At 39.8% G+C, this 26,616-nt stretch overlaps 1 protein-coding gene across 1 annotated transcript in view; it reads left to right on the forward strand.

Moving 5' to 3' along the window:
* The first annotated feature begins 717 nt into the window (after positions 1-717).
* Positions 718-26,616, forward strand: part of ESYT2 (extended synaptotagmin 2) — an 81,646-nt gene continuing 55,747 nt past the window's right edge. Inside the window, 2 exon segments of the mRNA XM_066200686.1 lie at positions 718-979; positions 982-1,382. Coding sequence (XP_066056783.1) covers positions 718-979; positions 982-1,382 — 663 coding nt within the window.

A 26,616-nucleotide genomic window follows, 5' to 3' on the forward strand; every position in this document is an offset into this window, starting at 1 on the left:
ACTCCTGTTAAATGCGGAGTTTAATCTCTGTGTACCAGCAAACCGATTAGGACACAGCTACGGACGAGCAACAGCTGCCTCTTACGAAACTGGTGGGTACACTAAAGTTATTTGAAAAGGTAAAGGAATGATAAGAGGGATGGTGCGGGGACCAGGTGTTAAAGGGACACAGGACACAAGCCTGTTATAAAATCAGCTTTTTCGGTTTAACAAATCCCAAGACAGCGGGTGCCACCCTCGGCACTCGTGTGTGTTAACAAGATGACACAGGAGGCAGCTTTATGTGAGGATTGTGTGAGCAAAGCTTCAGGAAACACCTGTTGTAACTAAGGCGCGGAGTGACCAGCGTCTGGTTCCTTTGAGACATTGACCAGTCTCTCCTTTAATGATATCCATCAACAGGGAACAAAGCGAGACACGAAGGCTGTTATCGAAGGGCGTAACAGGTAGAAACAGCCGCGTACGTGACTGAATAGATTGGGAGACGGTGTGGTTTGCCCATGAGGAAGTGCACACACGCCTTGGCACGCTCGTCCTGCTCCTGCCACCCACCAAGAGCCCCTCTACCGGCGCTGGCCCCAGAGCCGCGCTCCTCTTCCCGCATTCCCGGAGGCCGCGCAGCGACGGCCCCGAGGGCAGCCGGGCAGGGGCCCGGGCGGACGCGGCTCCCGGCGGCAGCGCGAACCCGCGCTTCCCGGGCAGGCCTGCGAGGGAGGGATGAGCGAGCGGCGGAGGGGAGGGCAGGAGGCTGCCCGGGGCGGGGGAGGAGGCGAGCAGAGGCGTTCGTGCGGCGGCCGGGCGCCAATAGCGGCGGCCGGGGCCGAGCCGCCTCCTCCCGGCGGCAGCGGCGCTCGGAGCTGGGCCGGCCGAGCCCGGAAGCGGCGGCGGGTGGTGCCGGAGCGCGGTGAGCGGGATGCGAGGAGGGGCAGCCGCCGCCGCCCTGCCCCCTGCCCGCTCTCAGCCAGCGCCCGAGGAGGAGGAGCAGCGGGAGGAGCGGCAGCAGCAGTAGGAGCCGCCGCTGCGGTAGCATGAGCGGGGCAGCCGCTAAGCAGCCCCCCGGCGCGGGGTCCGCCGCGGATCCCGCCGCGGAGAACGCGGCGGCTGCGGACCCTGCGCCGGAGTCGCCTCCACCGCTACTGAGCGTGGACGTGACGGGATTGGTGTCGCAGTTTGCGAGGAGCTTCGTGCTGATCTTCCCCGTGTATGTGCTGGGCTACCTGGGGCTGAGCTTCAGCTGGGTGCTCATCGCCCTGTGCGGGCTCTTCTGGATCCGCAGGCACCGCGGCGGCAAGAGCTCCCGCCTGGGCCGGGCGCTCGCCTTCCTGGAGGACGAGGAGGAGGCGGTGCGGCTCAGCGTCTCCTCCGCGGATCTGCCTGCGTGGGTGAGTGGCCAACACCCTTCGGCGCTGCCGCGAGCACCCGCGCCCGGCGGGCCGGGGCCTGTTACCTCCCCGGGACCTGCGTGACACCCAGCCCCGCCGCGGTCCCCCCCGCCCCGGCACGCCGGGCTGCGCCACAGGCCGGAGGCCGGAGCCCCAGAGCCGGCCTGCCGGGAGGGGTGAGGGCATTGCATCTCCCGCGCCCCACGGCTGCTTGTCCCGGCTCGCCAGCCTCTTCCGAGACGCTGCAGCGGCGGCAGCGGGTCCCTTCCCTCCCGTTCTCCCTTCGCCGGGGTGGCCTGTCCGTGTCCCCGCCGCCCGCTCCGCGGCGCTGACGGCGGTGACAGCCTGAGCCTGCCGTGGCCGCTGTTCCCCTCGCAGATACAAACTTTACTGCGGGGTTTGGGTTTCTTTGCCCTCAGGTGCCAGTGACGCGCACGGCTTGGTCCTAGCGCGGTCTTTCGGCGGAACGCGGATGTCGCGGCTTGGGCCGTCCCTTACAAAGTTGAGATGGGAGGGAAATAGAATCGCCTCTTTGGTGCGGTTAGGTCTTTCCAGCAGAGTGTTACCAAATGAGGTGTGAGCCAGGAGCGAGGTGATGTTTCTAAGTGGTTTCAGGGCTGTGACATGAGGACTAAGGTACAGGGGCTGTGGTGGCTTTATTTGTGCATTGATGTGGTGGGTTTTTCAAAAGGCTTTATCCGAATCTTCCGAATCTTCCGTTGAAAGTTTTAGGCTTTCTACTAGGTCTTCAGAACTAACGTTACTTACCTTTTTTTTTTTTTTTTAAATTTTTTTTAGCTTAAATCCAGCTTCAAAGTTGAATACTTTTGTTTGTAGTTTCTCCTTTGGAGGATTAATGATGTTTTTGATGCGGCTGCCAGCTGCCAGTGCGCATCCAAGGCCTCCCAGTGCCCCCGCGATGCGCTGTGCAGGGCTTGCTGCTCTCTTAGTGCCCGTACTCGAAGTCTGAGGGTTTCTGCCGAGTCTTTCCCTGCGATTCCTTTATTGACTGCTCTCTGCTCCTGACCTTTAGTCACCCACATCTCACGTAGGGACTCACTGCAGTGACTGTGCATCCCGCAGTATTGAGATGATAAGAGTCCAGGTAGCTGTTTTCGTGTGATCAGATTGCAATACCTGATGTGACCTGTTCTAGCTCTACTGAGGAAGTTATGGGAGAGAATAGAGTGGGTAGATGTGAGACTGGAGTCTCTTACTCCTCTTTCATCGTGTCTTTTGCCAAAGTTCTGGTGGAAGAGCATGATAAAAACGAGTACAGTGTACAGGAGATTCTACATCTTGAAGCAGAGATGTGAGTCTCAAATAATGGAGTTAATAGCTCTTACGTCACCTGTGGTTTTTCCTGTAATCACACGGCAACATAATGGAAATGTTCTGGTGATGCATTTAAAATGAATTAATTGAAGCTAGATTTGTAGTGAAGGCTTGTATATAGCAACAATCTGCTGGTAACTAAGCCATAGATATTCAAGCCTAGTGCTGTGTGTAAGTTTTATTTTAAGTCGCAGTTCGTTACCTTTGATAAAATGGCAATTAATTTCTGTGTGGAGTTGTCCAAATAACTAAAGATTTAGAAAGGGGCCTCCTGATTGAAGTCAGAAGCAAAAAAAAAATTTGAGTGCTGGCTACAAGCACCTGCATATATCCTATGGCATTGTGAGAAAGCAGCTGATCAGTATGCCGGGTTTCCCAGAAGTGTGACCTTCTCACACACCAGTTGGCAAATGGTGTAGATTTTTTATTTGCTGTAGATTTTTTTTTTTTTTTTTGTTATTTTTTTCCTCCCTCTTTATCCATGTTCATAAATTTTAAAGGTCTGGGTTCTTTTCTTTCTGCTGATGTATTTGCTATGTTCTGGAAGCATCCTTCTTTCAAATAAAAGTAGCTTCCAGAATAAATGTAATCTGAATGTAAAACTGAGGACCTGTGTAAATCAGAAGTGGTCTTCAGTGTCTGCTGTCATAGTCCTTAAGGTTTACGTGAGTCTTATGCTGCTTCTGTAATGCATTTTGAAAAACTGCTGTTGTTCTTTCTTCTGCATTATGCGTATTTTCCTGGGGATTTATGAATTTCAGTCATATTTGAAATAAGAGCTGCTGGATGGAACCTGACATCTCTAATAGGGATCAGCTTGAGCCATCTCAGTGCGAACTCTAAACTGTTGTATTTTCTGTTGGTTTCTGATTATGGAAGTAAATTTCAAATTGCATGAGTAGGACAATGCTGTGTTTTAAATATAGGAAACTTTGTACTCTTCTGGGACTGATACTAAGGTGTAATAAACCATTTTTCAACTAAAATTATGTGGTATCTCAAAGATTTATTTGCTCTGTGGTATCTTCCTGTGCACTTGATTGGAGAAGAGCTTTAGCTTTGTGAGGTATGATTCCCTTTCCCCACACACCTTGGTATTTTCTGTTGCTTTAGTGGTTGATATTAAGTACTCAGTAATGCTGCATTGAATTATTTATTTTTTTAAAAGTAATTATTTCAGGAGAATGTTTTTCTCCTGGCAATATGCTCAGTTGCAGTTTGAAGATGATACTGTTGTGCCACCACACTAGATAGAGTTTGCAATGTTAATTATTAGTTTCCTAAATTAGATTTACTTATTCTACATGAGCATGAGGTTATATATCAGGAATATTCTGTACTGTTCATGTAAAATGAACTAATTCAACAAGTTCTGTTACTTAAAATGTCAACACAGAATTAACAACAAATAAGTATGCGCTGAAAAATACTGCATTTACTGTTAAAAAAAAATCTGTACTCATAGACTTGCTAACATGTAGTTCTAGCTGTGCTGGGTGTTTGAAAGGTGTCATGGATTAGATGGGGTAGGAGGGAGCAGAGGTGGGTGCTTTTCCAAGTAATTTAGAACTAGGCAGCCGAACTTACAGTGAGAAAGAAGTGGAGACCAAAATTGTCTTTAAAAAAAGACATTTTAAAAAATGAAAAGGTCTTTAGAGAAAGACATTTCCCCTTTATCTGCAGCATTTTTATGCACCAGATGTATTTTATACTGGAATGAATGTAATGTAGACACAAACGTGTATAAGGAAAGTGGCAACTTAAGTGTCACTACACAGAGGAGCAAAAGTAGGAAACCAGGACTCTTAAGTTGTTATAGGCCAGGTATCATGTTACCTTTTATTTTAAAAATGATAATGGAATTTAATAATATAAGGAGTATAACAAATTTACTTTGTTCTTTCTCAGATCAGCGGAAAAAGTTATTCTAATTTTTTCATTTTAGCAGTGGTTCTTGTTGCTCAGTGCCACTTTCATAACATGCCAACATATTATATTCAACATGTTTTCAGATTAGTGAAACTTCGGCTCCTGTTTTCTTCAATATACAGATAAAAAGCCATGCTGAATTTTTTTTCCCCAGATAAAATGTAAATTTGGCCTGGTACCAGGAGCTGTATCTCTGTGCAGTCTGTCAGCAATCAGCAGGTGACCAAAATGGGAGCAAATCTTAGCATTTTTGAAGAATTGATTCTGAAAGCAGATTTAGACAATCTTTTTGTAATCTTATGTATGTATTATACAGAAACTGCAATACTGTATGTGATTGTAGTAAAAGTAGTGACATGCTAGAACGTTAATCACAAGTCTGCTGCGCTGTTTTGGGTTCTACACTCTTGCTCTAGTTTGGAGTGATTTTTATGTTTTTTTTTTTTTTTTTTTTTTTTTTTTTAAATTATTATTTTCTCATCTACTTAAGAAAGAGGAAAAAGCCTGCCTAAATCTAAATAGGTGTAATCACCTTTTTAATTAAACTTATTTGGAGTGCTATTGTAAAGAAATCTGGTAGGTCTTCTTTCTCATGGGAAGCTCTATGAAGTTTTTGCAGATTGTGAGTATTGTGGGTCACCACTGAAGTGCTGTACCACTGCTACACTTCGAGAAAGGAGATAATGTCCAATTCTATGATTAGAGCAACAAAGACTTTGTTTTTTTACTGGTATTGGAAAGGCAGAGCCAGCATTTGTGGAAGAAAAGTGGTTTGATATCTCTAACTGCAGAACACACCTGTGCTGAGTGACATTTGCAGAGAGGGTTAAGGTGGTTATGCTCTCATGTATTTGATTTGAAGATTTCTTGAGGACACAGAATCAAACTTGCTTACTAGATCTTAGATAAATGGTTCAGTGCAAGAATCTCCAAAGAATCCCTGCTGATGTACTCAGTAAAGCTGATAAATTGGTGGACTTCTGCAATACCGTGTGTGTTATTTGCTACAGAAGAAAAAGGTTTTCCTCTTCTTGTTACACCTTTAGTTACTGCTGTTACTGCTGCAGCTGTAGGAACTGTAGGAGGGTTTTTCTACAGCATATGAAATTTGAAGACACTGAGACATTGTGACACGTTGTTCTGATCCATTCGCCAAACTAGCTGAGCATGTTAGTTTAGATGGAATTTGCAAAGGAGTGATTTATAAGAGAAATGACTCCCATGTGAAGAAACTTAGTGTCAAGCAGCATCTGATCAGTTTGGGTGGTGAGTACGGCAGGTGGCCGCTGCTCCAGGCTGCCAGCCTGTGTCTGGAAAGGGTGAAGGGGTGTGAGTAAGAATAGAGTAGTAACGTGTGAGTACTTAACATCTGAACTCTGTGTCCTTCTTCTGCCTGAGTATTTTTCATTTTAAACTGTGTTCTGTTCTAGCTGATTCATAGTATATGAATATGCAAATATGTGTATTGTGGGTTGTGTGTGTTTTTGTGGTTGGGCTTTCTTCTTAAAAGGAGGAGTTTAATTTGGTTCAGTATAACTTCTTGAAATTGTGGTAACCTGAGTGACATCCAAAGAGTACTCCGTAGTTAGCAGAAATATTAATAATAGATTTGGGAATGGAGAGCCAAAAGGGAAAAAAAAAAAGAAATTGGACAATTGATTGTATCTTCCTGTTTCTCAGAGTTTTCAAGCTGAGTGTGTTGAAGCTATGCTGAGATGATGTCTGTCCCAAACCTCTTTCTCTCACCCAGTAATGTGGTGAGCCTCACTATATGATTGATATATAAAGATCCCTTTCCAAAATGTTTATGGTAGAAGCTCACATGTTGAGTTGATGTTTATGAACATGATATCAAACTACTAAAGAAAAACGTTAGCCTGAAAGTGTTGGTACACCTCTTGAACTCTTTGTAGGTCATACAGGCTTTCTAAATACATATGTCTAATACATTCTTTTTTCATCTAACAAATTATTATTTCATAAAAATGAATACTGAGTTTTGGGACTACTGTAAATATTCTTTAAATATGTTAGTCTGTTTGTCTGAATAACTAAGGGAGATGTGTACAGGTCTCTTTAGGGTTTTTTTGTTTGCTTGTTTGGTATTGTTTAATTTTGCATTTTGGTCTGCTAGTGTTGCTTCCATGTCTTAAGTGGCTGTGCATATAAGGACTGGCCCATATTTGAAAATGCAGGAATCAGAAAGATCTTGTCTGTAGAGATTGAGGTTTTGTGGAAGAAAAAGAAATCTAGGGTAACAGTCAACCTTTTCTGCCTCTTGTACAAGATTCTTCTCACTTTAAATTACAACTGCTTTTTGAGATTATTGGCATATCAAAGTGTGGTGGGATATGCAATCTGAGATTTTTTAATTTATTTTTAACATGAGAGCTTTCTGGGAAGTAAAGTTGAGTCAGGATTTTTGTCAAAACATTTTCAGTTCAGTTTATAGTAATGAAAGCCTGTTTTATACATTTGAAGTGTTCAAAACAATTCCTTGGCGTCCTGTTCTTTTTCTTTAAAATTAAAGAAGTGGTGGCATGTTGTTTCTAGTAAGATAAAGTTCTTGGACTTAAACTTCAATATAAACCAAATTATTTATCTCCCATTTATCAATTCATCACTAGTTCTCTAGTTGCTGAAATTGCCTTTGGCATGACTTCGTTTGACCTTTGCTGGCCATATATCCATATTGAATCTTTTTTTTTTAAAAAAAACCAAAACCAAAACACTTTCTTTCAAATAATATCAAGTTTCAAAAGAATGCTAATATCTAATATCCACTGTAGTGTCTGAAATGAGTTTGTCAGAGTCTTATAACGGTACATAAGGTTCTGAAAGCAAAAGTTAATGATTATGAATTAATCTGTAATTAGACTGATTTGGTATGTTCTGATATGTAGATAAAAGGAAATCTGTAAAAAATTATGATTCTTCTGGACGTACTACAGAAATAATAGATTTGGTATGAGACATTGCTAATTTAGATACAGAGTTGTTTGACCTGTGGTATCTTACCTTTGTCTTTGCTTTTCTTTACTCTTGGACAATATAAATTAAATCTGATGCCACCCTTTCCTAAGGAAGTGGAGAATGGACACCCTCCAGCAGCTTTGGAGCTTTCCTGTGGCCTGGCAGGGGCCACCTTCTAAGGGTTATGTACCAAACTTGAAAGGGCAGCAGAATTTAAAACGTGTAGGGCTGCTTTTGCACATTCAGGGTAAATACTGTACCACTTCAAAGAGGAAAATTTAATCCTTATCTTTGGTTGCTGTTTGTGAACACTTAATGAAAATAAAGGATATACAGAGTTGGTGTGTTCAACATAGAAATCAGATGTGAATAACACTGAGGAAACAGTGTTTTGATAAGAATAGGGGGAGAGTGCTTTTATTTGAAGCAACTGTTTGAAATTCAGTAAATTCTGAAGCTGAACTGTTTAGAGAAGTCTGAGACTATCAATTGTATAGTTTTTAGATCATATGGCACTTTGATTCTGGATAAGACTTTTTTTCAGTTGAATGAGGAGGGAGTTCTGTGAAGTTGAGAAAGAAAATGTTTGATAAGAACCAAGAGGGAGGAATTAAACCAAGAATTTGCTAAAAGTGTGTGAAATGGTGTGACCCAATTGCCAGATTTATGTGTTTGACAGACTTTGTAGTTATCCAAGATAGCATGAACTGATCCAGGACCCTTTTTTGGTTCCATCAGCCATGCACTAAATGCTTTTCGTGTTTTGCAGGGAAAAAAAAAAAGGATCTTCACTTTTGTTTCTTAGGCAGTCTAAACTATACTGAGGTGGCCTTGACCTCTCGAAGTTCTGTTGGGGCAGGTAGGAAAAGATGATAGTGTAATTAAAAATATTAGTTTCCTTTTTGAACATAACTAATTTGAATTTGTTGGGTTTCTTTTCTGGCATGTGCCACATTTTCTCTGTTTCTTAGCTGGCATAATTGATGCATTATCAGAACTGGAAAGAGAGGTTGTACAAACTTTCCTCATCAGCTAGGGACATATCTGGTAGTAGGCTTCTACTCCATTGACTGGAATTAGTGCAGATTTAAGTTGCTTTGTAAAGACCTCATTTCAAAAGCGAGGTTCAAGAATTAGGAATCATTTTCTGGCTTTAAGGGCCTGTGTTAAACCAGGACACTAGCCTTAGGAAGTCCCTTCCATTTACCTCAGCTTTTCAAGATACTTTTTGATCCCTTTTTCCTGTATAAAGGCCTTATAATTTCCATCCTAACGTCAGGGTTCAGGTAAGAAGCTGTGTCCCATGTCTTCTTGAATCCCATTAATAGTGTGCCTGGGAGAGGGGGGAAAAGAGTGTTTCTAAGCCTTCTTGCACATCATTTGTTCCCCATCCCCAACCTACTTCTAGTGTTTTATTCCCAACAGCTCCACCAAGCTTCACGTACCAGTCTTTCAGTCTTTGTTACATTGGTGGAGTTTTTATTTCCTTTCATTTTAAATGGCACAGGTTTTTTTGCTTGGTTGGTTGGCTTTGTTTTGTTCTCTCTATGTGCTTCCTGTGATACAGTTAAAAATTTGGGCAGCAGCGAGAATTTTAAAGCCTCTTTCTACTTGGTCCTTATTTAGGATAATTTAAATTTTATTTGTAGGCTCTGCTCTGCATTCCTGCATTCATGCTTGTGGCAGAGAGGATCAGGGGGGTTAGTAAAGGGACTGATTCTGCAGTTTCAAAATGAAGTAAATGTGCACTCCTGACATAAAGGGTGTTCTGCATCCAACTGCACTTTCCCGGTGCCATCTCGTGCCAACATTAGAATTTGCTTGGCCAACTAATTGTGAGTTTTCTGCCAAGTTGGGTGTTCAGCTGGATGAGTTTCATGAGTTTACTGTGAGACCACACAAGTGCCAGTGCCTTCAAGAGGGAGGTGGCGAAAGCCTGTGCTCAGGTTTAAAGTGAGATGGAGCAATGGCCTGCACAAAGAGGCTGTTCTTGGGAAAAGGGCGGCAAATAATGCTGCTGAGGTGTCTTTGTGGGGAAGCAAAGTTTGAGTGGGAGCTATTTATAATATCAATTTGCATATCTAACTTAGAACGTTTTAACAGATGTGTTAACATATCATCAAGCATGTTAACTCTCAGTATTTTGATTCAGTGTAAAAGTTGACCGTGTTTTTAGTGTGTGGTTGGATTGGATGAACTCCAGAAGTTTCTTACCTGAATTATTCTATCATTTTCCTTTTTGTCTTAAGCTGTCCTTTAAATTAGCTTTCAGTCTCCATTTATGGCTTACAAATGGTAAGAAATCTTCTCTGCATAGAATGCAAGTATTTGCTTAAATAGTAAGTGTACTAGCAAGAAAAACAAAAAGAGTATCTTTAGAGAGGTGTTTTGTTGGAGGTAGTAACACCTTTTAAATTATTTGGATGCTTGTCAGCTAAATAGATAGTATTAAAAGTTCTGTGCAGCAAACGTTAAAACACACTATTTTTCAAATGAAACTCCTGTTATATAAAAAACTGTTGTAAGACCAACGTTCCCTTATAGTGAGTCATTGCACAAAGTTTTGTCTGCTACACCCTGATGTGACTACAAAATTCTCCTGAAGTGCTGAAAATCTGAACCAGGACTAACGGTTTTCAGCTGAAGCTGTCTGGATTTATGTACCATGAAGTTGTTGCTATCCTAGAAACACGAAACTAGTTTTACTTGGCTGAAAATAACTGTCATATGACAGACAAGAATTGCATTGTCATTTGGCTGTCCTTATCGTATAGCAGCATGGGTCGAGTTTACATTAGTTCAGTTGCAGCATTTTTACTGAGAGATTTATATTTGCAATGTAAATTGCATAACTTTTGGCATCTGTTTATGTGAAAACTTCAGTTGAGTCTGGTACAGACTACACTATTGTTTTCATAACCTTTGTTTGCATTCCTTTGGTTAGATACTGGCTCAGTCAATTATCCAAGCAGACTTGAAATAGTTTCCTCTGAGAAAATTTTGAAAGATGCAACAGAGAATGTAAAATTAAATGTATTGACTATCCATTGTCTTGCATTCTGTTGTTGTCAGTCCTTGGCAGGAAGGTGGGAAGAAGGTGAATGTCTAAGAATGCAGTGTCTTCCTGTTTCAGTTTTAAAAGTAATCGCAGGATTTGCTGAAGCATAAAGGTAGCTGTAAAACCTTGATTGCTCTGATTTGAGTTAATTATGCAGTGTTATGATCCACAATTCTGCTCTTAAAGGTTGTAGGTGATTTTTTAAAAACAGCTTACTGAAAACAAATGAATTGTGTGGAGGAAAACTTTGCGGGGAGAACTGAAATGGAACTTCACAGCTCAGGGAACTCACAGTTTGCTTTATATTTAAGCATCATTACTGCTTCTTTGTACCGCGTGGTTCTTCGTGCCTTATTTCAGCTCTGCATAGCTTGATAGAGAAAAAAAACCCTGTGTCTGTGATTTCTCAGATGCCCTTCTTCACACAGCATACTCTGTAGACTAGTGAGTAAGTTTACAGCTTCATATCCAAAAGCTCTACAAGAACTCCTGTGGGGTTTTGTTTTGGTGGTTTTTTTTTTTTTTTTTTTTTTTTTTTTTTTTTTTTTTCCCCCTGTAGGGAAAAATATTAGAAGACATGCTCTGAGCTGTGAGTTTTTGTGCAGACTTATAGGGCAAACTCTCAGTACTTTTTGGTATTTAGCGTGTTTGAGCTCTTTGTATGTTTCAAGCTGACTGTTAATGTAATTAATGTAATGATACATCAAATGAGGAAATGTCTTCTCTTCATTTGTTAGTATTTCCTAATGCAGTAAGCTTGCTGGTCCAGAATTTTGAAGAAATTGTAGTTTGTTTTGAGGCAAGTCTTCCCTCCTCCCACAGGCTGTTGATTCATCTTGCTAATTGTTGAACTGGAATGCTAAATTCTCTCTTGTGTGTGGCTAGGAAGTTGCCTTAGTCTAGTAATAAATTTTATGATGCAGACTAAATTTATATCTTAAAATGTGGTGTTCCTCACTCAATGACTTTCTCCTAAAATACTTGAACTAGAAAAAGAACGCTTTTCCACCCACCCACCCTCTGCCAGTTAAATATCAAATGACAGCCAGGAAATGATAAGAGTGTTTCACGGGGGGGGGGGGGAACAGAAGACCAGTGTTCAGTCATCTGACTTGTATGTGTTAAAAGAATATTCAGTAGAGATTGATAGATCAGATTAAATCGTAGTAATTTCTTGTTTTCTGTTTGTTCATGCTAATCTTTATACTGGTTTATATTTTAGGGAAGATATTTGGGTTTTTGAAAGTGTTTGGATTTCTTTTTTGTCTTGGGGGTGTGCTAGGTATGAGTACAGTGTTGATGTGAATGTGCCTAAACTGTCCATGTTCATTTGATAAAATCATTTATTTCTGTCATGTTCATGTAAGTGTTTATAACAGGAATAAATTTTCTGCTACATTTGGCTGTGTATAGAGCTTTTTAGAAAGTTACATATAGTATATGCTTGTGTTGTTTTCAGGTCTTACATAGATGTCTAATAACAAAACATATTTGCCAGCAATTGTTTTTCAAGTCTTTTGTGTTGGAAAGTTTTGCAATTATAGGTGACATTTCTTTCCCTTGTGTCTTATCTTGGGTGTATTCAAGTGAATAACCAAAATTTTACCAATCTGTTAATTTTGTTACTTTTGATTTACCAAAAGGAAAGCCCCAATGAAGTTTTTCTTGTTAGTTCATTAAGGTAATCCATTACACACAGAACCATGGGTGACAGATCAGTAGATCTGATCTGGAGGTTGCTTAATTTACAAAGAAAGTTTTCATATAATAATGTGTACTTTAATATTGCTATTTTCTTTTTAAATGCTTTTAAATATTTTAGTGTTCAGTGATTTGCTTCCAGTGCACACAAGTTGTTACTGGTTTACCTGCTGCCTTTATGCTGAACTCTTTGGTTTTCTGGCACAGCCAGTGAGGAAGTGTGTTGTACTTACACCATGACAGTAAATCTGACAAAGTGCTTGAACCTCTGTTTGGTTTGGAGAGAGGGCCTGCACAGTGGTGTTCTGGATATGATGCAGGAGTAGCGCAAAATTGTAGGTGGCAGTTCTTGTTTGGGAATAAGTGTAGACAGGACCATTGAGGATTACTGGAAAATTTTAGATGATATTAAAACATTTACTGAGGGAAATGGGCAATAGGAACCGTTGTAGGGGTACTGGCAGACAGTCTGTTGGCTCTGGTGGGAAACACCCAAACTTTCATCTTCATTCATTTTGAGTGAGTTTGGTATTTGGGAAATAGAATATTTAGTAGGTATTTTGTAAAACTTTTTTTAGTGTAAGAAGTGGATATATTTATGCTTGAAGTGAACTCTGCTAAAGAAATGGAAGTGATTGCAGCTTTAAAGCATTTATCCTTGCCTGAAATAAGCTGGATTCACATCTCGGTCCTCGGGGAACAAGCTGATAAACTGTAGGTTCAATTTATTGGAGAGCTGTAGAATGTATCCACTTGCCAGAAAGAGAAGGTTAGTTCATCAGTGTTCCTAAAATTAATGGGTTTTAAGCTCTGACAAATCACTCTGGAATTTCCTTTGCTATTAAGTTCTGATTCTTGAGTCCCATATAACACATAAGATTCTAGTTTAGTTTTAACATGTTAGAACTTACAAGGTCATTTGCTTTCTTGCTGGAGACTTGCCGTGCTTGGGGAAATGGTTTTTCTTTTTGTCAGCCCCAGTTGTCTTGAGGGTTTTCATTTGTTCTAGTTTTCCTTTCCAGCAAAGTTACGAACTCCAGCTCTGCTTTCTGCTACTGTGGTTGTTTGCATTGTCAGCCACATGGAAATAACATTCCTGTCTTTCATGTTCCAGTGGAGAAGGCAATGTATATTGTGATCTCCCACTGAGGAAGTAAAATAGAAAAAAACTCTCGACTTGACTTGAAGCAATCCAGATGAGTTGATGACAAGGGATTTGAGATGTCTCCATTTTAAAAGAGAGTAACTATACGAACTTGTGACAATTTAAATAAATACATTTAAAACCTTTTCTCCCCCCAGCATAGTTTACAAGTTAATTTCAATTGTTGTGGTTTGACCCTGTCTGGATGCCAAATGCCCACCAAAGTTCTATCACTCCCCTCCTCAGCTGGATCGGGGAAAAAATGGAAGGGAAAAGTTTGAGGGTTCAAATAAGGACAGGGAGAGACATCACTCACCAGCTACCAACATGGGCAGAACAGACTCGAATTGGAGAAATCAACTGAGATTTTTGCCAATCAAATCAGAGCATGATAATGAAAAGTAAAACAAATACGATAAACACCTTCCCCCTAGCCCTCCCTCCTTCCTGAGCTTCACTTTGTTCCTGATTCACTGCATCCTCCTCCACGGACTGCAGAGGAATCTCAGCTCTGGCACCTGGAGCACCTCTTCCCCTCCTTCTTCACTGACCTTGGTGTCTGCAGAGTTGTTTCCCTCACATTCTCACGTTTCCCTAGACGGAATTACTTCTGTGCAATGATTTTTTTTTTCTTCTGAAGTAAATTATTCCAGAGGTGGTGCCATCGTTGCTGCTGGGCTCAGCCTTGTCGAGCTGTGAGTCTGTCTTGGAGCTGGCTGGCATTGGCTCTGTTGGGAGGGAAATAGGGAAATAACTCTATAGCAAAAGGTTCTGGCAATTTCCCACAGAACCCAACCCTGTGGCCCTAACCCTCTGTCTGCTCCCAAATCCTTGCCACACGCACCCAATACAAACTTAAACTGTTCAGTTAAAAGGGATGTCTTTAATGTATTTTTTTAAAAAATGAAAAGTTTGGCTGCTTAGCACTCATGTCCTAATGATTTCTGAAATACGTTGAGCAGTCAGGACTGTATCAGATAAGGCAAATCATATATGGCAACAAGGGCAGTGGACTTGACTTCAGCCCCTTGATGTTTAAAAGAAATCAAATACTTGGGGTTTTTTTCTTCTCAGAGCCTAGTTGTACATGGAAAAGACTTTATCAAATTCTTGAAAATACTTTTTTGAGCTGGGAAGATATAGTTGCAAATTAGCTGCTATTTATGCAGATCTCTGAAAATAACTGTGGTATTTTACTCAAGGGGGTTGATTTCATTTTAACTGTCATCACTGCATTCTTCTAACTCAAGTGATATCTTTTGCAAGACAGTTATTACATGTGATTAAAAGCTGAGTACAGATCTAAGACTGCTGAAAATATCTGGTAGCTGTACAGGGCTGGGATTCAGGCCTGGAACAGCACAATAAACAGTAAAACCTGTAAGAGAATCTGTTTCTAATTAGCACAAACAGTCGCATTTCCTGCAGCAAACTGAAATTTAGATGCCAGACTTGGGCACCTCATTCCGGAGATGTAAGTCTCTCCCTGGGACCTGCCTTTGGTAAATGGGAAGGGGTGAACAGAACTCTTTGCAGGAGGTCCCTTTTCTCTGTATAATAAGAACCTACAGTAACGAGGTCATAACTACGCTGCCACTTTTTACATGCTTAAATTTATCAAGGAGTAATTTGGGCCACAGCTGTTAGATTTTAATTAATACACATAGTAAATATTCCGTGGTAGAACTTCTAAAAAAATTACTAGCATCTGTTATAAAATCTGCTGAGAGTTTCAGCTGACAGTGACTTGGCTGCGTATATTATTCCCTGCATGGGCACAAAGATTAACCTCTCCAGGAGAAATTCAGCTTAAGGAAGGTTCTGCTTAGGAGCCGTCAAATAAATTGGAATTGCCAAGGGCAAGATTTCATGGAGCTAGATTTTAGACTGCTGACTCGCTGTTTGTTGGCAATTCAGGCAGTTGTCTTAGAATATACAGAATTTTCATTTACAGAGTTATTACTAACTTGGGGTTTAGGCACTAGGTGTTTGGTTTCTCCTGAGAACTAGAATCTGCTGAACTTAAATTTAAACATATAGGTGCAAGTTAGTTGGAGTTTATCTTTATGGTCAGTGTACGCATCTCCAGAGGACCGTATTTGTTTATAAGAAAATTTTCAAGATGTCAGGTAGATCTCTCCAAAGGCCTTTATTTCTCTTTTATCAATGATAAGGAGGTGTAGAGTGACTTTTTTATTTTTAGACATATAAAAGACAGAATTTTGAGAATTAGAGAAAAGTAATTAATCAGTTGTAATTGCCTACTGATTAGCAATATTTGAGTCTTTAAAACAGGAAATCTTTGAAAGTGCTGTGAAACTGGATGTAGGTAAAAAGGGGTTGCTGAGATGTAAAAAGGTTTTTTTGTCTTTCCTTTGTCATAAACTACAACCAAGATCTAGTGGGTATGATCTGATTATCCCAGTTCCAGCTATGGACTGTACAAATACACAAAGTGGGACAGTAGATGCAGGTTAAAATGCAGAAATGGTGAGGTTAAGTTTAAGTTATAAACTGCTCAGTCTTAAAAGGCTCTTACATGTATAATATTATGATTAATTGTAGGCAGTATCTCTACAAGGTGACACTGCCTACTGCTGTCATTAATTAAAATGGTATTGATTTATGATGGCTATTTTTGCTGCTAAATGGCAAAGTGAAAGAACAAAGTGTGTTTGTAATAGTTGAGCTAGGGGTAAAGAATATTCAAGAGATCACCAAATGCTTGGGTTATCTTCAACAGTGATGATAATCAGTAATAGGAGAGGTGACAGTTCTGTTTTGCATTTATAAGAGGGAAAATGTATCCAACTCCTCTTTATTCACTCTTTCTACCTCTGCATCCTGTCTATCAAACATCCAACAATTCTAATGCTGGAACATTTCTCCTCCAAGGCCAAGAAGATACTGAATCTTAATCACTCAGCTACCCATTGTTAATGTAAAGGGCTGGTTTCAGGTGTGGGTAAGACATCCTCATGCAGGTGGTGCTGAATGAGAGCAGTGGTTGTGCTTAGAACAAGGTTATGCCATTCAGGTCAGCACTGCACACTTGATTGCCATTCTAGAGGGGAACTGATGGTATTATTGAAAATCTTTGGTATAGACTCAAGATAGTAGTTTGTTCACAGTCTGTGCTTCCATTGAAGGGATGGTTTTGTAACTGCTTCTGTGAAAAATAGAGCATATTCTCTCAAAAAACACAGAAACTCCTCTCCAAACATATGCAAATAAAATAAGTTCACTTATATTAGAAGCAGAGAAATTGAAATGGAGTATCATTTAAGGCATATATGGCCAAATGTTAAACTTGGCAAAACATGGGAAAAGCAGAATCTTTAGTTTCCAGTATTGTTTCAAAAAGAGCTTCATTTAGAAAGAGGATTTACATTTTTTAGAATTTATGATCACTTACTTTGCTTGCTTTTTTAAGATGGAAAAAAACTTTTTAACAGAGTCTGAAGAGTGTTTTGATGCAGAGCATTTCAAGAAAGCTATTTCAAAAGACTGTATCCAGTCTTTTGAAACCAGGGATGGTTTGCAGTCATGACTTTGAGAGAAAGTGTCTCTGTCTGCAGAAAGCTGGAATCTTAGGAGGCGGTTTCTGGAAGCAGGGCCTGGAGGAATTTTGATAAGGTGTAGGGGAGCACTGCAAACTGACTGGACTTTTAATTTCTGTTCAGTGTTTTGTACTTACTACTGATGTCTTAAAAGATGTCAACATCTTGAAACCTCATCACTGTTTTTCTTTTATTTTCCCCAAAAGATGAAATGTTAGTTTTAAACTCCAGATTTCCTATATATTAGCAGTATTTCTTTTCCCTTGGCTTTGTTGACTTGTAAAAATTTGTGTGGTGGGACAAGTGACTGAACACATATTGCTGTGTACACAAATCAAAGGATCAACAGGACTGTCAAATATCCAGGTGTGTTTTGACTAAAATATTAGAATATGTAATACTGTGTTGTTGGAAAAAAGGTGCAGGCCAGCTTTGGGTGCTCATTTACTCATTGGCTGCAATTCCACTCGAGGGGCTTCATCTTCCATTTTGCTATGTGTGGACTTCAATATGTTGCAAACTGTGATGTGTCTGCCAGGCAGTGTCCATCTCTTTGTGGATGAACAGAAATCTACTGTGGATGGTGTATTTTGGTATTAGATTCACTTTCTGATGAAAATTGTAGTACAGTTCTAGAGAGGCACTGCAAGCCCAGGAGATTTGAAACTTGCTGGATGTTCCAGTGTGCACATGCTGTGTGTGCCAACCCAGTAACATAAGCACATGAATTTTCCTCAGAGGCTGCAGTTTCAGTAGCAGCCTGTTCTTCTGCAGGTTTGATTTAAGTACACTTACTCTGCTTTTTCTAAAATAGCTTCTTGGATAAGAGGTGCTAAGCTCAGTCATGGGATAGATACTCCAGCTGGAAGATAGGCTGTCCAAACGTGATTTGTGTGAATACAAGCATTAAAAGCTGTGAGTGCAAATATAAAATTTTTCTTACGTGTTTATATAATCTTTTCAATAAATAATGAAAATACTTCTTGTGTTTTAAAATAAAGTGATATTACTCGGTGGGGATTTTGTTGAACATTACCTTCTGTCATTTTTGTGGACTTTTTTCTCTAAAGTACCTTTTTTGTTAACATAGAGAGTCAAAATAGTAAGACTGATATTTAAGGATGAGGATAATAGTTAATTTAGCTGGGGAGGCAGTCTGGATTTTGATTCCACCTTGTAGCTCAGACATATGATGTAGCATTCCTAAGTTTAGAAACTTAATTTAGTAGAGAGTGCTTTCAGTGGCTTTCCTTAGCAACCCAGCCTACCAAAACACACCAGAGCTGCCCTTCCTGCTCTGTACTGAGGAACAGTAGCAGACTCCATGATTTTAAGGTGGAGTTCATAGACTAAAATAGAATAATGCGTCCTGCAGTTGTAGGGGATTGGAACTCAGTGGTCAGAGTATTTTCTGATTACATATTTTGTTGGTCTTGCATTTTCAGTAAGATCCTATATGAGGTTAAGGGCTGCACTGAAACTCTAGAGCATCATTTTTGTTTTAAGTAAACTTACCTGAAGAGTATTCATGAAATAGAATTGCCTGTGGGCTTTTTTTCTTGTGTTCTTTGGTAGGGGCTGAGCATGCCTCAAGATAGAAGGGGTGCTGGAGGATGCCAGCAGCTGCTGAGGGTTACAGCCATCCTTTGCAGAAGCTGAGAGGGCATTCAGGGAAGGATAACTCCACAGTACTGTTTTAGTTTTGATTTTTCCTTAGGCATCACTTCTGTTTGCTGTGTTGGCTGGACCTTTGATCTTGCTTAGTGCAGAAGTTGCTATGTTATGTGTTGCCAGTGAAATCTGTGACATACTTTGCATATCTTTTTCTAACAAATGACACTGATGTATATTTGGTGCTGTGTACACAGCCCATTGAGGGAGACGGAATTGTTCTGGAGAGAAGAGAGAACAAGTCTTATAAACCCTAAAAATTTTAGTGTCTACCTAATTATTAGAAATACTGAGTTTTGTATAAGTACCTGGTATAATGTGCTAGGGTGACTTTATGATGATTGTATCTGCTTTCTAGAGGGACCACTTTGGAAGTTTCCTTCCAAATTTGCCCTAAACCGGGACATACAAGAATTTGGCTAAATGCTTGAATGAAAGAACCAGAAGGAGTTACACATACAAGCTTGTCAGCCTAACCTGATGCTGTCAGGTTAACTGGGGCTTTCATCCCCACCATTTGTCACTGCATTAACTGAGACCTGATTTAAACATTTTGGCTTTTTTTTGCTTTCACTTTATTAGAATGCTCTGCTTTCTGTTACTTTGTCAGCAAAGTTTTATCATTTCAGAGAGGGCTAATCACTGATTATTTACAGGTTCCACAAAACTCCCAGACTGTTTGTCTGCATTCTTTATACTCTCTGGATTTTACGTAGTTAGTTTCTAGTGTTTCAGCTAGAAATGAGATTTTAAAACGCCTGTTATATCTTGCATGATTTCTGATTATATTTCAAAAGTGTTTTAATATTAAGAATAAGCTCTGGGTGGATAGTACTGGATGCAGTACAGTATGTACGAGTTAAACACCTTTGCTGATGTTGGGTCAGAGTCAGTCAAAACAGGCATTAAGTTTTAACTACTCAGTGTATTCTACAGACTTGTTTGACTTCTTAGGGTGCAGGTTAACCTAGCTTGAATTTTGATGTCGTGATGTTGCATTTTTTTGGATACCACCAAAGAAAATCCAAGATCTCCATTTTGCTCGTTTGTATTTTCAAATACAAATTTACAGTTTGCTCATTCCCAACCTGTGCAAAGTGAATGATACTTGTCATAGCTCACATAGATGTGTTTCAAATGTATTGTGAATTATAGTTTACATTAAAAAAGAATAGAAGGTTGGGCTTCAGTACATGGAGATGTTTCAGGCTAAAGACAGGGAAGAAGATTTAATCTGCCTGACAGAGAGGAGTCTTGCAGAAGGTGATCACTGCTTCTTAACATTTGTCTTTTCTGAAAGCTGATGCCCATTTTAGGCCTCACAGAACACCTGCATGGGTCCCTTAGAGAGATGAACTGTGTAATCTTGTGAGTGCTGAAGGAGCGAGCTCTCCGTGCTGCAGGAAGCTCAGTCTCACAGTCTCAGTGGAGGGGAGCTGACTGCGGGGTTAGGGCAGCGGGTCAGTGGAGTAACAGGCAAAGAAACCTTCAATGTTTTATTGTAGACACCAGCCAGAAGAGTGGCTGACAATTTGGTGCAGAGCCCAGCACTTCTTTTCACAGCTGTAGACCGTTCAAAGGATAGTAAGCTGTACTGTGACAGTGGTTGTATAAGCTGTTTTGAAAGCTAATGTTTAGCAGTCCAGAGAGAAAAATTTGTCTTCTGTTGACTGTCAAGAGAATAAGACACTCTGGCATGCAGTGGGGTGGGAACATGCCTGGATTCTCAAGGGAACTGAAAAGGAATTTGTTATAGAGACTTGAAACTACAAAAGAGGTCATGTTTTTGAAATGTGACAAATTAAAAATATTGTGCTAATGCTTTTATAATTTTATTTAAAAAAAAACAAAAGCTGGAATTTCAAGGTATTAAGACTTTGTTTATAGAAGGAGAAGAAGAAATTAAGTTACTCCTCGGAATTAAAGGGTAAAGTCAATAATGTCAAAAAAGGTAAAGTCAATAATGTCAAAAAAGAGTACTGTGCAAGATTTTTTAAGTGGTAAAATTTCCTGAGAGCTATGGTTCATCCTGTGCCTTTTAGCAGTTAAACATCTAAAATCTGGGTCTCTGCTTTCAGTAATTGCAGTGCTTGTGGGAATTTGGAGATGTGCTAATGCAGGCTGTCATTAAATGTTTCATTTTGTAAACCTTGGTTGCACTACTCTGTAACATGGTGTGAGAGCAAGACTTTGATCAGTATAAATCCAGTTTGTGATATTTTGCTTGTATAGAGTCTTATGCTACTGATTTTTATTTTCTTTTTTAACTGTGCTTGTCCTGGTCCTCAGTTGGACATCAGCATTTATAAAATACAATTGTTATTGCTATAAATGCCTGTAGAGGTGAGATTGGAAAAGGGCATCCTGTTGTCCTAAGAGTTAATGTTGAGTTCTGGTCTTCTGAATGAGTAAGTGGTATAGACAAAGATACTGTTGTAAATGTGGATAGTGAACAGTCAAAATGTTAAATCTAAATTCTTATGTTTCCTCACTTTAAGATGTGCTCAACAGGTGTGCTACATGTGCAAAATATCTCTTCCTGTGTCAGAGTATCAGTCTTCTCTCAGAGGTTCTGGATGTCAGTCCCTCAGAAGTGGAAACCATTAAAAGGTTCCTGCAACCTAATGGCCCCATATGCCTTCTACTTCTTTTTTTTTTAATTTATTTTTACTGTCCTGTCTCACTCCAAACTCAGCACTGAAAACTCGCCTTTGTCCTTTCTGAGATGGAAAGTGAAAAAAGAAATGTGAACATGGCAATCCAGGAAATTTACAAGATATTAAACTGCTGTGAAAATAAAGCAGTTTGCCTACAGAGCTGATGTCATCTCTATATTGGAGCCTGAGTTATGATATATATTACTGATATATGATTACTTGTAGATAATTCTGAAATTAGGCTGTACTAGAATATGAATCTGTGATAGTAGACTAAAAGCTTCAAACTTTCTGTTCAGAAAGAGGTAACAGCTGAGCCAGGCAACCCCATGTGGTTCCCTCTGGCATACCTCCTGTGTTTAGGGTTGATTCTGCACCCAGATTCTAGAGAACCATGCCAATATTATAATTCCACGTATTTGGAAGGGAACTATAACCTTTCCTGGTAGAGCATGGGATTTTTGTTTCATGTTTTTTGTCAGGTGATTAAGCCTGGATGCTTCCAGAAGTTAATGATGATCGGTTTTTAATTTCTAGGCTGAACCTCTTTCCTCCAGTTGGGGCTGCAGAGGCTGAGTGTCTGGCTAGAAGCAAGATTTCCCAGATCCCTTACTAGCAGACTACTGTTCTGTCATTCCTCCAGAGCAGCTGCTTATAATGCCTGTCCCTGAGGATTTTGTTAAAGCAAGCTGCTGCTAAGTAGGAGGTCTCTGGGTGACTTTCTATTGTGACATGCTTGCTCCATCTCTGCAAAAATAGCAGCACTTAGACAAATTTTATCTAGTTTTGTTGTTGGTGAGTTAGGTTACTGCAAAGTAATGCAGCTTTTGACAAGTCACACTGCCACTGTGAGTGAAGCATATTTAATGGATGTTGAAGTGAAAGATGTGCATGAAAAAATGAAGCAGCTGTGCTTTGAAATGGCTCAGCATCCTTCACTTCTGGATTGCAGGACTTGGTTCTGGGCTGCTTTTTCAGTCATATCAGAGCTCTGGAGCCTCTTTTTAGGCAGGGTTTATCTTTTGCAAATACAGCATTGTTTTGCCTTGCCAGAGACATTGTTTGCCATAGAAACTGGGGAGAATATCCAGGTGAGAATATTCTGGTGGTGTTGCGAGGCTGCATAAGGGTGTATTCTGAATCCTCAGCTGCCAAAACTATAAGCTGATCAGGCTTTTGCTGGGTTGCAAGCAAAAAATGGAGGATTGGTAATTTTCTAAATGCTGTTCCAATGAATTCTGCAATGAGTAAGAAAACGGAGGGACAACTTTCTTAATTACAGTTCTCTATATGTATGAAATATGTAATATATTTTTAAAAATAATCTTAACAAAGTAACATGTTTGTATTATTTGAATGAGAAATATAGATACATTTATGGTTACTGGTAAAATGTAAAAAAGGCATTTTATAGTTTGAATTAATGGTAGGGTTTAATTTTAGCACAGCAGAAAGGTTGGATATGGCATCCCTCCATGGAATTTGGGCTCTAGTGAGGTTCAAAGGGTGCGTGTATGAGCAGTGGTGGCTTTTGGCAGCATTTTAGGAAGGTCTGGTTTATGCTAATTTAGCCTGACTTTACAGGACACAGCCACTGTGCTGCTGGTTGGTTTCCTTGTCTCCCAGATATGGTACTTATGAATATATATTAGGAAATAATGTCCTTTGGGCCATACCAGGATGCTGAAATGTCCTGTGTATGTGAACTGCTGTTTATTCCAGGTTTGAACTGCTCAGAATGTTAGCCTTTTCTTTAGACCTTTGAGAAAGGGAAGAGGAACAAAGGTAACTGAAGGTTGCAAGGAAATTAAACTTTCCATACCTTATAAAGAATGTCAGTTTTATTACTTGAGGTGTATGAATTCTATTGTGGTTGCTTTCCTGTGTTAGCATTCAACCCTGGAGGTGTTGAAAAGCTGTTCGTTTCAATTTCTCCAAGCACCAGCTCGTTTTGTCTTTAATTGCTGTGTGTTTGAAGAAATTGCTTTTCACCCTAATGCTCACAGTGAAGCAGATAGCTCAGGATAGTGGGGAATACAGAGATCACCCTGGAAAACTCGTGCTGAACAGCTGTCTGGAATTTGTTGTGGCACCTCACAGGACTTGAACTGATAGAGGCAGCTCACGTGGGATAGCAGTTTGTACTGGTGGAATGTTTTGGGAACATTTGGTGGGGAACCAAGTACGTGTTTCTGAAGCCACTCTTGTCTTATAGGTGCAAATCTGACTCAAAGGGCATGTAATTGCTTCTTTCATAAAGGTTTATTTTGTTTTCCAGTGTGTTGTCCAAGCACTTAAATGGCTTATGTTCCAGTTTATAAATAAATACAGTCCTTAACCTTGCTTGGTATTACAGCTGTTTCTTTCATTTAAGTATGTTTCCACTTTTTCCAGTATTTCCATTTTGCTTTAAGGATTTGTCATGATCATAGAGTCATGGCAAAAGTTCTAGGGCCCTTCCCCGCCTGCTTTATCTCTGTATCTTACTCTGTGTGTGTGTACTCTCTGTGTGGAGGGGCGTAGTTTTATTTTTTTCCCTACCCCTAATTCTCTGATTTTTAAAAACATTGTTAGTTTGTTTGTTTATGGGCAATTATTGTCAAAACCTGTACTGCTTGTTTTGTAACAGTTTTAGATTAGTTGATACTGATTTATATGGATCTTTCTAACTTTTATTCTGTGAAGTATCCTATGGATATAAATAGTGTGTTTGACAGAACTTATTTTCCATATTCAGTTCTGCTGGACCTTCCAGATGTTTCTGTTGAAAAACATGGCACATGCAGCTGTAATGATTCTTCGGGAAACTGTTTCAAGAGTCTTGGCTTAATTCTCGTCCTGCAGACACACTTTGCATGTGTAGTCCTGAGCATGAACTCTGCTGTGTAAAGGCTAATCATTTTAATATATTTTAAACTGCAGACACAAAATCCATCCCAAGGCATGCTAAACAGAAGCTGACTCAGATTACCAGAAGTAATGGAAATAGCAGTTGATTGTTAGTTTAGTAACAAGGGCCTGCAGAAGTTTTAAGGCGCCCTCACTATTAGCATTTAACCTTTTCTTTCAGAAATCCTGAATCTTCCAGTTCTGCAACAGTAAATGTTTAGTGAGATTTTCTTGTTATTCAGAAGTGGAGAGAGCCAGGGTATTTCTGGTATTGATAGAAGTTAGGAAAATTGCTTGTTAACTCTGGAGGTGAATTATTGAAGTGACAGAGCCTGGCTGCTCTGCTTTCCCTCACAGTCCCCCTTCTTTAGCTCCTGTCAGAAAGGAGTGGCTGTCCCTTCAGTCTGTGTGTGAGGAGAAGCTTCTTCAGGTTGTGTCTGGGTCAGCTCCTTCATGGAAAGGAACAAATAGTTCACCTGCTGTTGCTCCTTGTTGCTTTGGAGAGTGAGAGGGGATTGCTGGCTGGAATATATGGGATTAAGCTCTTAGCCCTGCTCAGCTTGGTTTTACCTAAAATGTCCTTAGGCCAGCCTGCTTTACCAACTGGAAAACACTGGAGTGAATAGCTGTTAAATGGAGCTTGAATATCACTATATGACACAATTTATTCTATCCATGCTGGGCTGCTTCTTTTAGTAACTTTCTCTGGCCTTTTTGAATTACGAGTGCAGTGAGTTTAGACAAACTGTCAGCTATAACTCAAAGGATAATTTAATTTAATGTGTTTTGGTTTTTTGCCACACCACTGGCTTTAGGCTTAATGGTTAAATAACTGCTTATGCTGTACATTCAGAAGGTATTAGAGCACCTAATTTGGGCTTCTGTCCTAAATTTCCTTCTGGGGTGTGGTCTCCCTATCCACTGATTATGCATGAAGAGACTATGAAAACTTACTGTGGTACCCTTATATATTTTTACATTTAACCTAGACAAATGTACTTTTGATAGAAAGGAGGATTTTTATATGTAGCTTTAGCTTTCCAAAATAAGCAGAAGAGATATTTGTGAAGAAGAGATATATCTCTTCTAACAGAAGAGATATTTGTGAAATATGTGGTGATATTTGTGGAATAGCTGGAAAACGTCTTAAGAATACTTTGCTGCAGAGATATTTATGAAATATGTGGTGTTATTTGTGGAATAGCTGGAAAATGTCTTAAGAATACTTTGCTGCATTGTTCATCAAGAAACTTGATTATATTGTGTGACCTAAAAGTGACTGGTATAGTTTCTTTAAGATTAACATCTGGAGCAACCAATAATCAATGCAAATGGAAGGAACTAAGCATAGGTTAAGTAATGCTGATTCAGATAACTATCTGTTAAACATAGCTATGATAATACATTGTTTTTAATGTAGAATATTCAGAGTTGGAAGTGACTTATCAGGATTGTTGAGTCTAACTCCTGGCCCTATGCAGGACATCCCTAGAATCACACCAAATGTTTGAGAGCTTTGGAATTCTTAACTTTAGTCTTTGAAAGTAAAAAGGAAGTAACCCAAAATTTTGGGGGGTTTTGTTTGGGGCTTTTAATTTATTGCTGGGTTGGTGGTTTGGGTGGGTTTTTTGGGGTTTTTTTTGTTTTTTTTTTAAATCTAATCTGGTTTTATTGCTTCCATTTCTCATTTCTTCTGTTCCTGTAACATGCAATTCATGAGAGAGTGATTGGTTTGCAGCAAATTAAGTTTTTGGAAGTTTTCAGCTCTGGTCAATACCTGTAGTTTTGTACTTTCAGTGTAGGTGTTTGGTTTTTTGTTTGAGTTATGTAGATAATACTTAGGGCCTACGTGTTAATCATAATCATTAAATAAATGTTGAATTTAACAAGGGTTGTTTGATAAATATCTTCAAGGATGGAGAAAACTTTCAAAGAAAATTTTTAAAAGAAAAATACTTTACAGTGAGGGCATCAGTAAATAGTAACAGCTGTTATGCAGTTTATATTTTAAAGTAGATTATTAGTACCTGTGACTTGTGTTGAGAGCAATTCAACATTGCTTAGAGAAGGGTATTGTGATGTCTTTCCTTCTGAGTTTCTTGTCAATGCTTGCTTTTAGAGACATTTATGTAGAAACTTCCTTTATTGGAATGAAGAATTATATTTAAGACATTAATGTTAATATTTGCACTTTGAACCTCATTTCATGTTGTTTGCTGATTGCTATTTGACTTTTCAAAATTTCCCACCAATCTTTAGTCTGTGGCATTTGAGTGTAATAGTTACTGTTCTGTGTCTAGCCTTGTTTCCTTGGAAA

This window comes from Chamaea fasciata, unplaced genomic scaffold, assembly GCF_029207755.1.
Source record: "Chamaea fasciata isolate MVZ Bird 193981 ecotype frontalis unplaced genomic scaffold, bChaFas1.0.hap1 SCAF_1, whole genome shotgun sequence".
Lineage (NCBI taxonomy): Eukaryota > Metazoa > Chordata > Aves > Passeriformes > Sylviidae > Chamaea > Chamaea fasciata.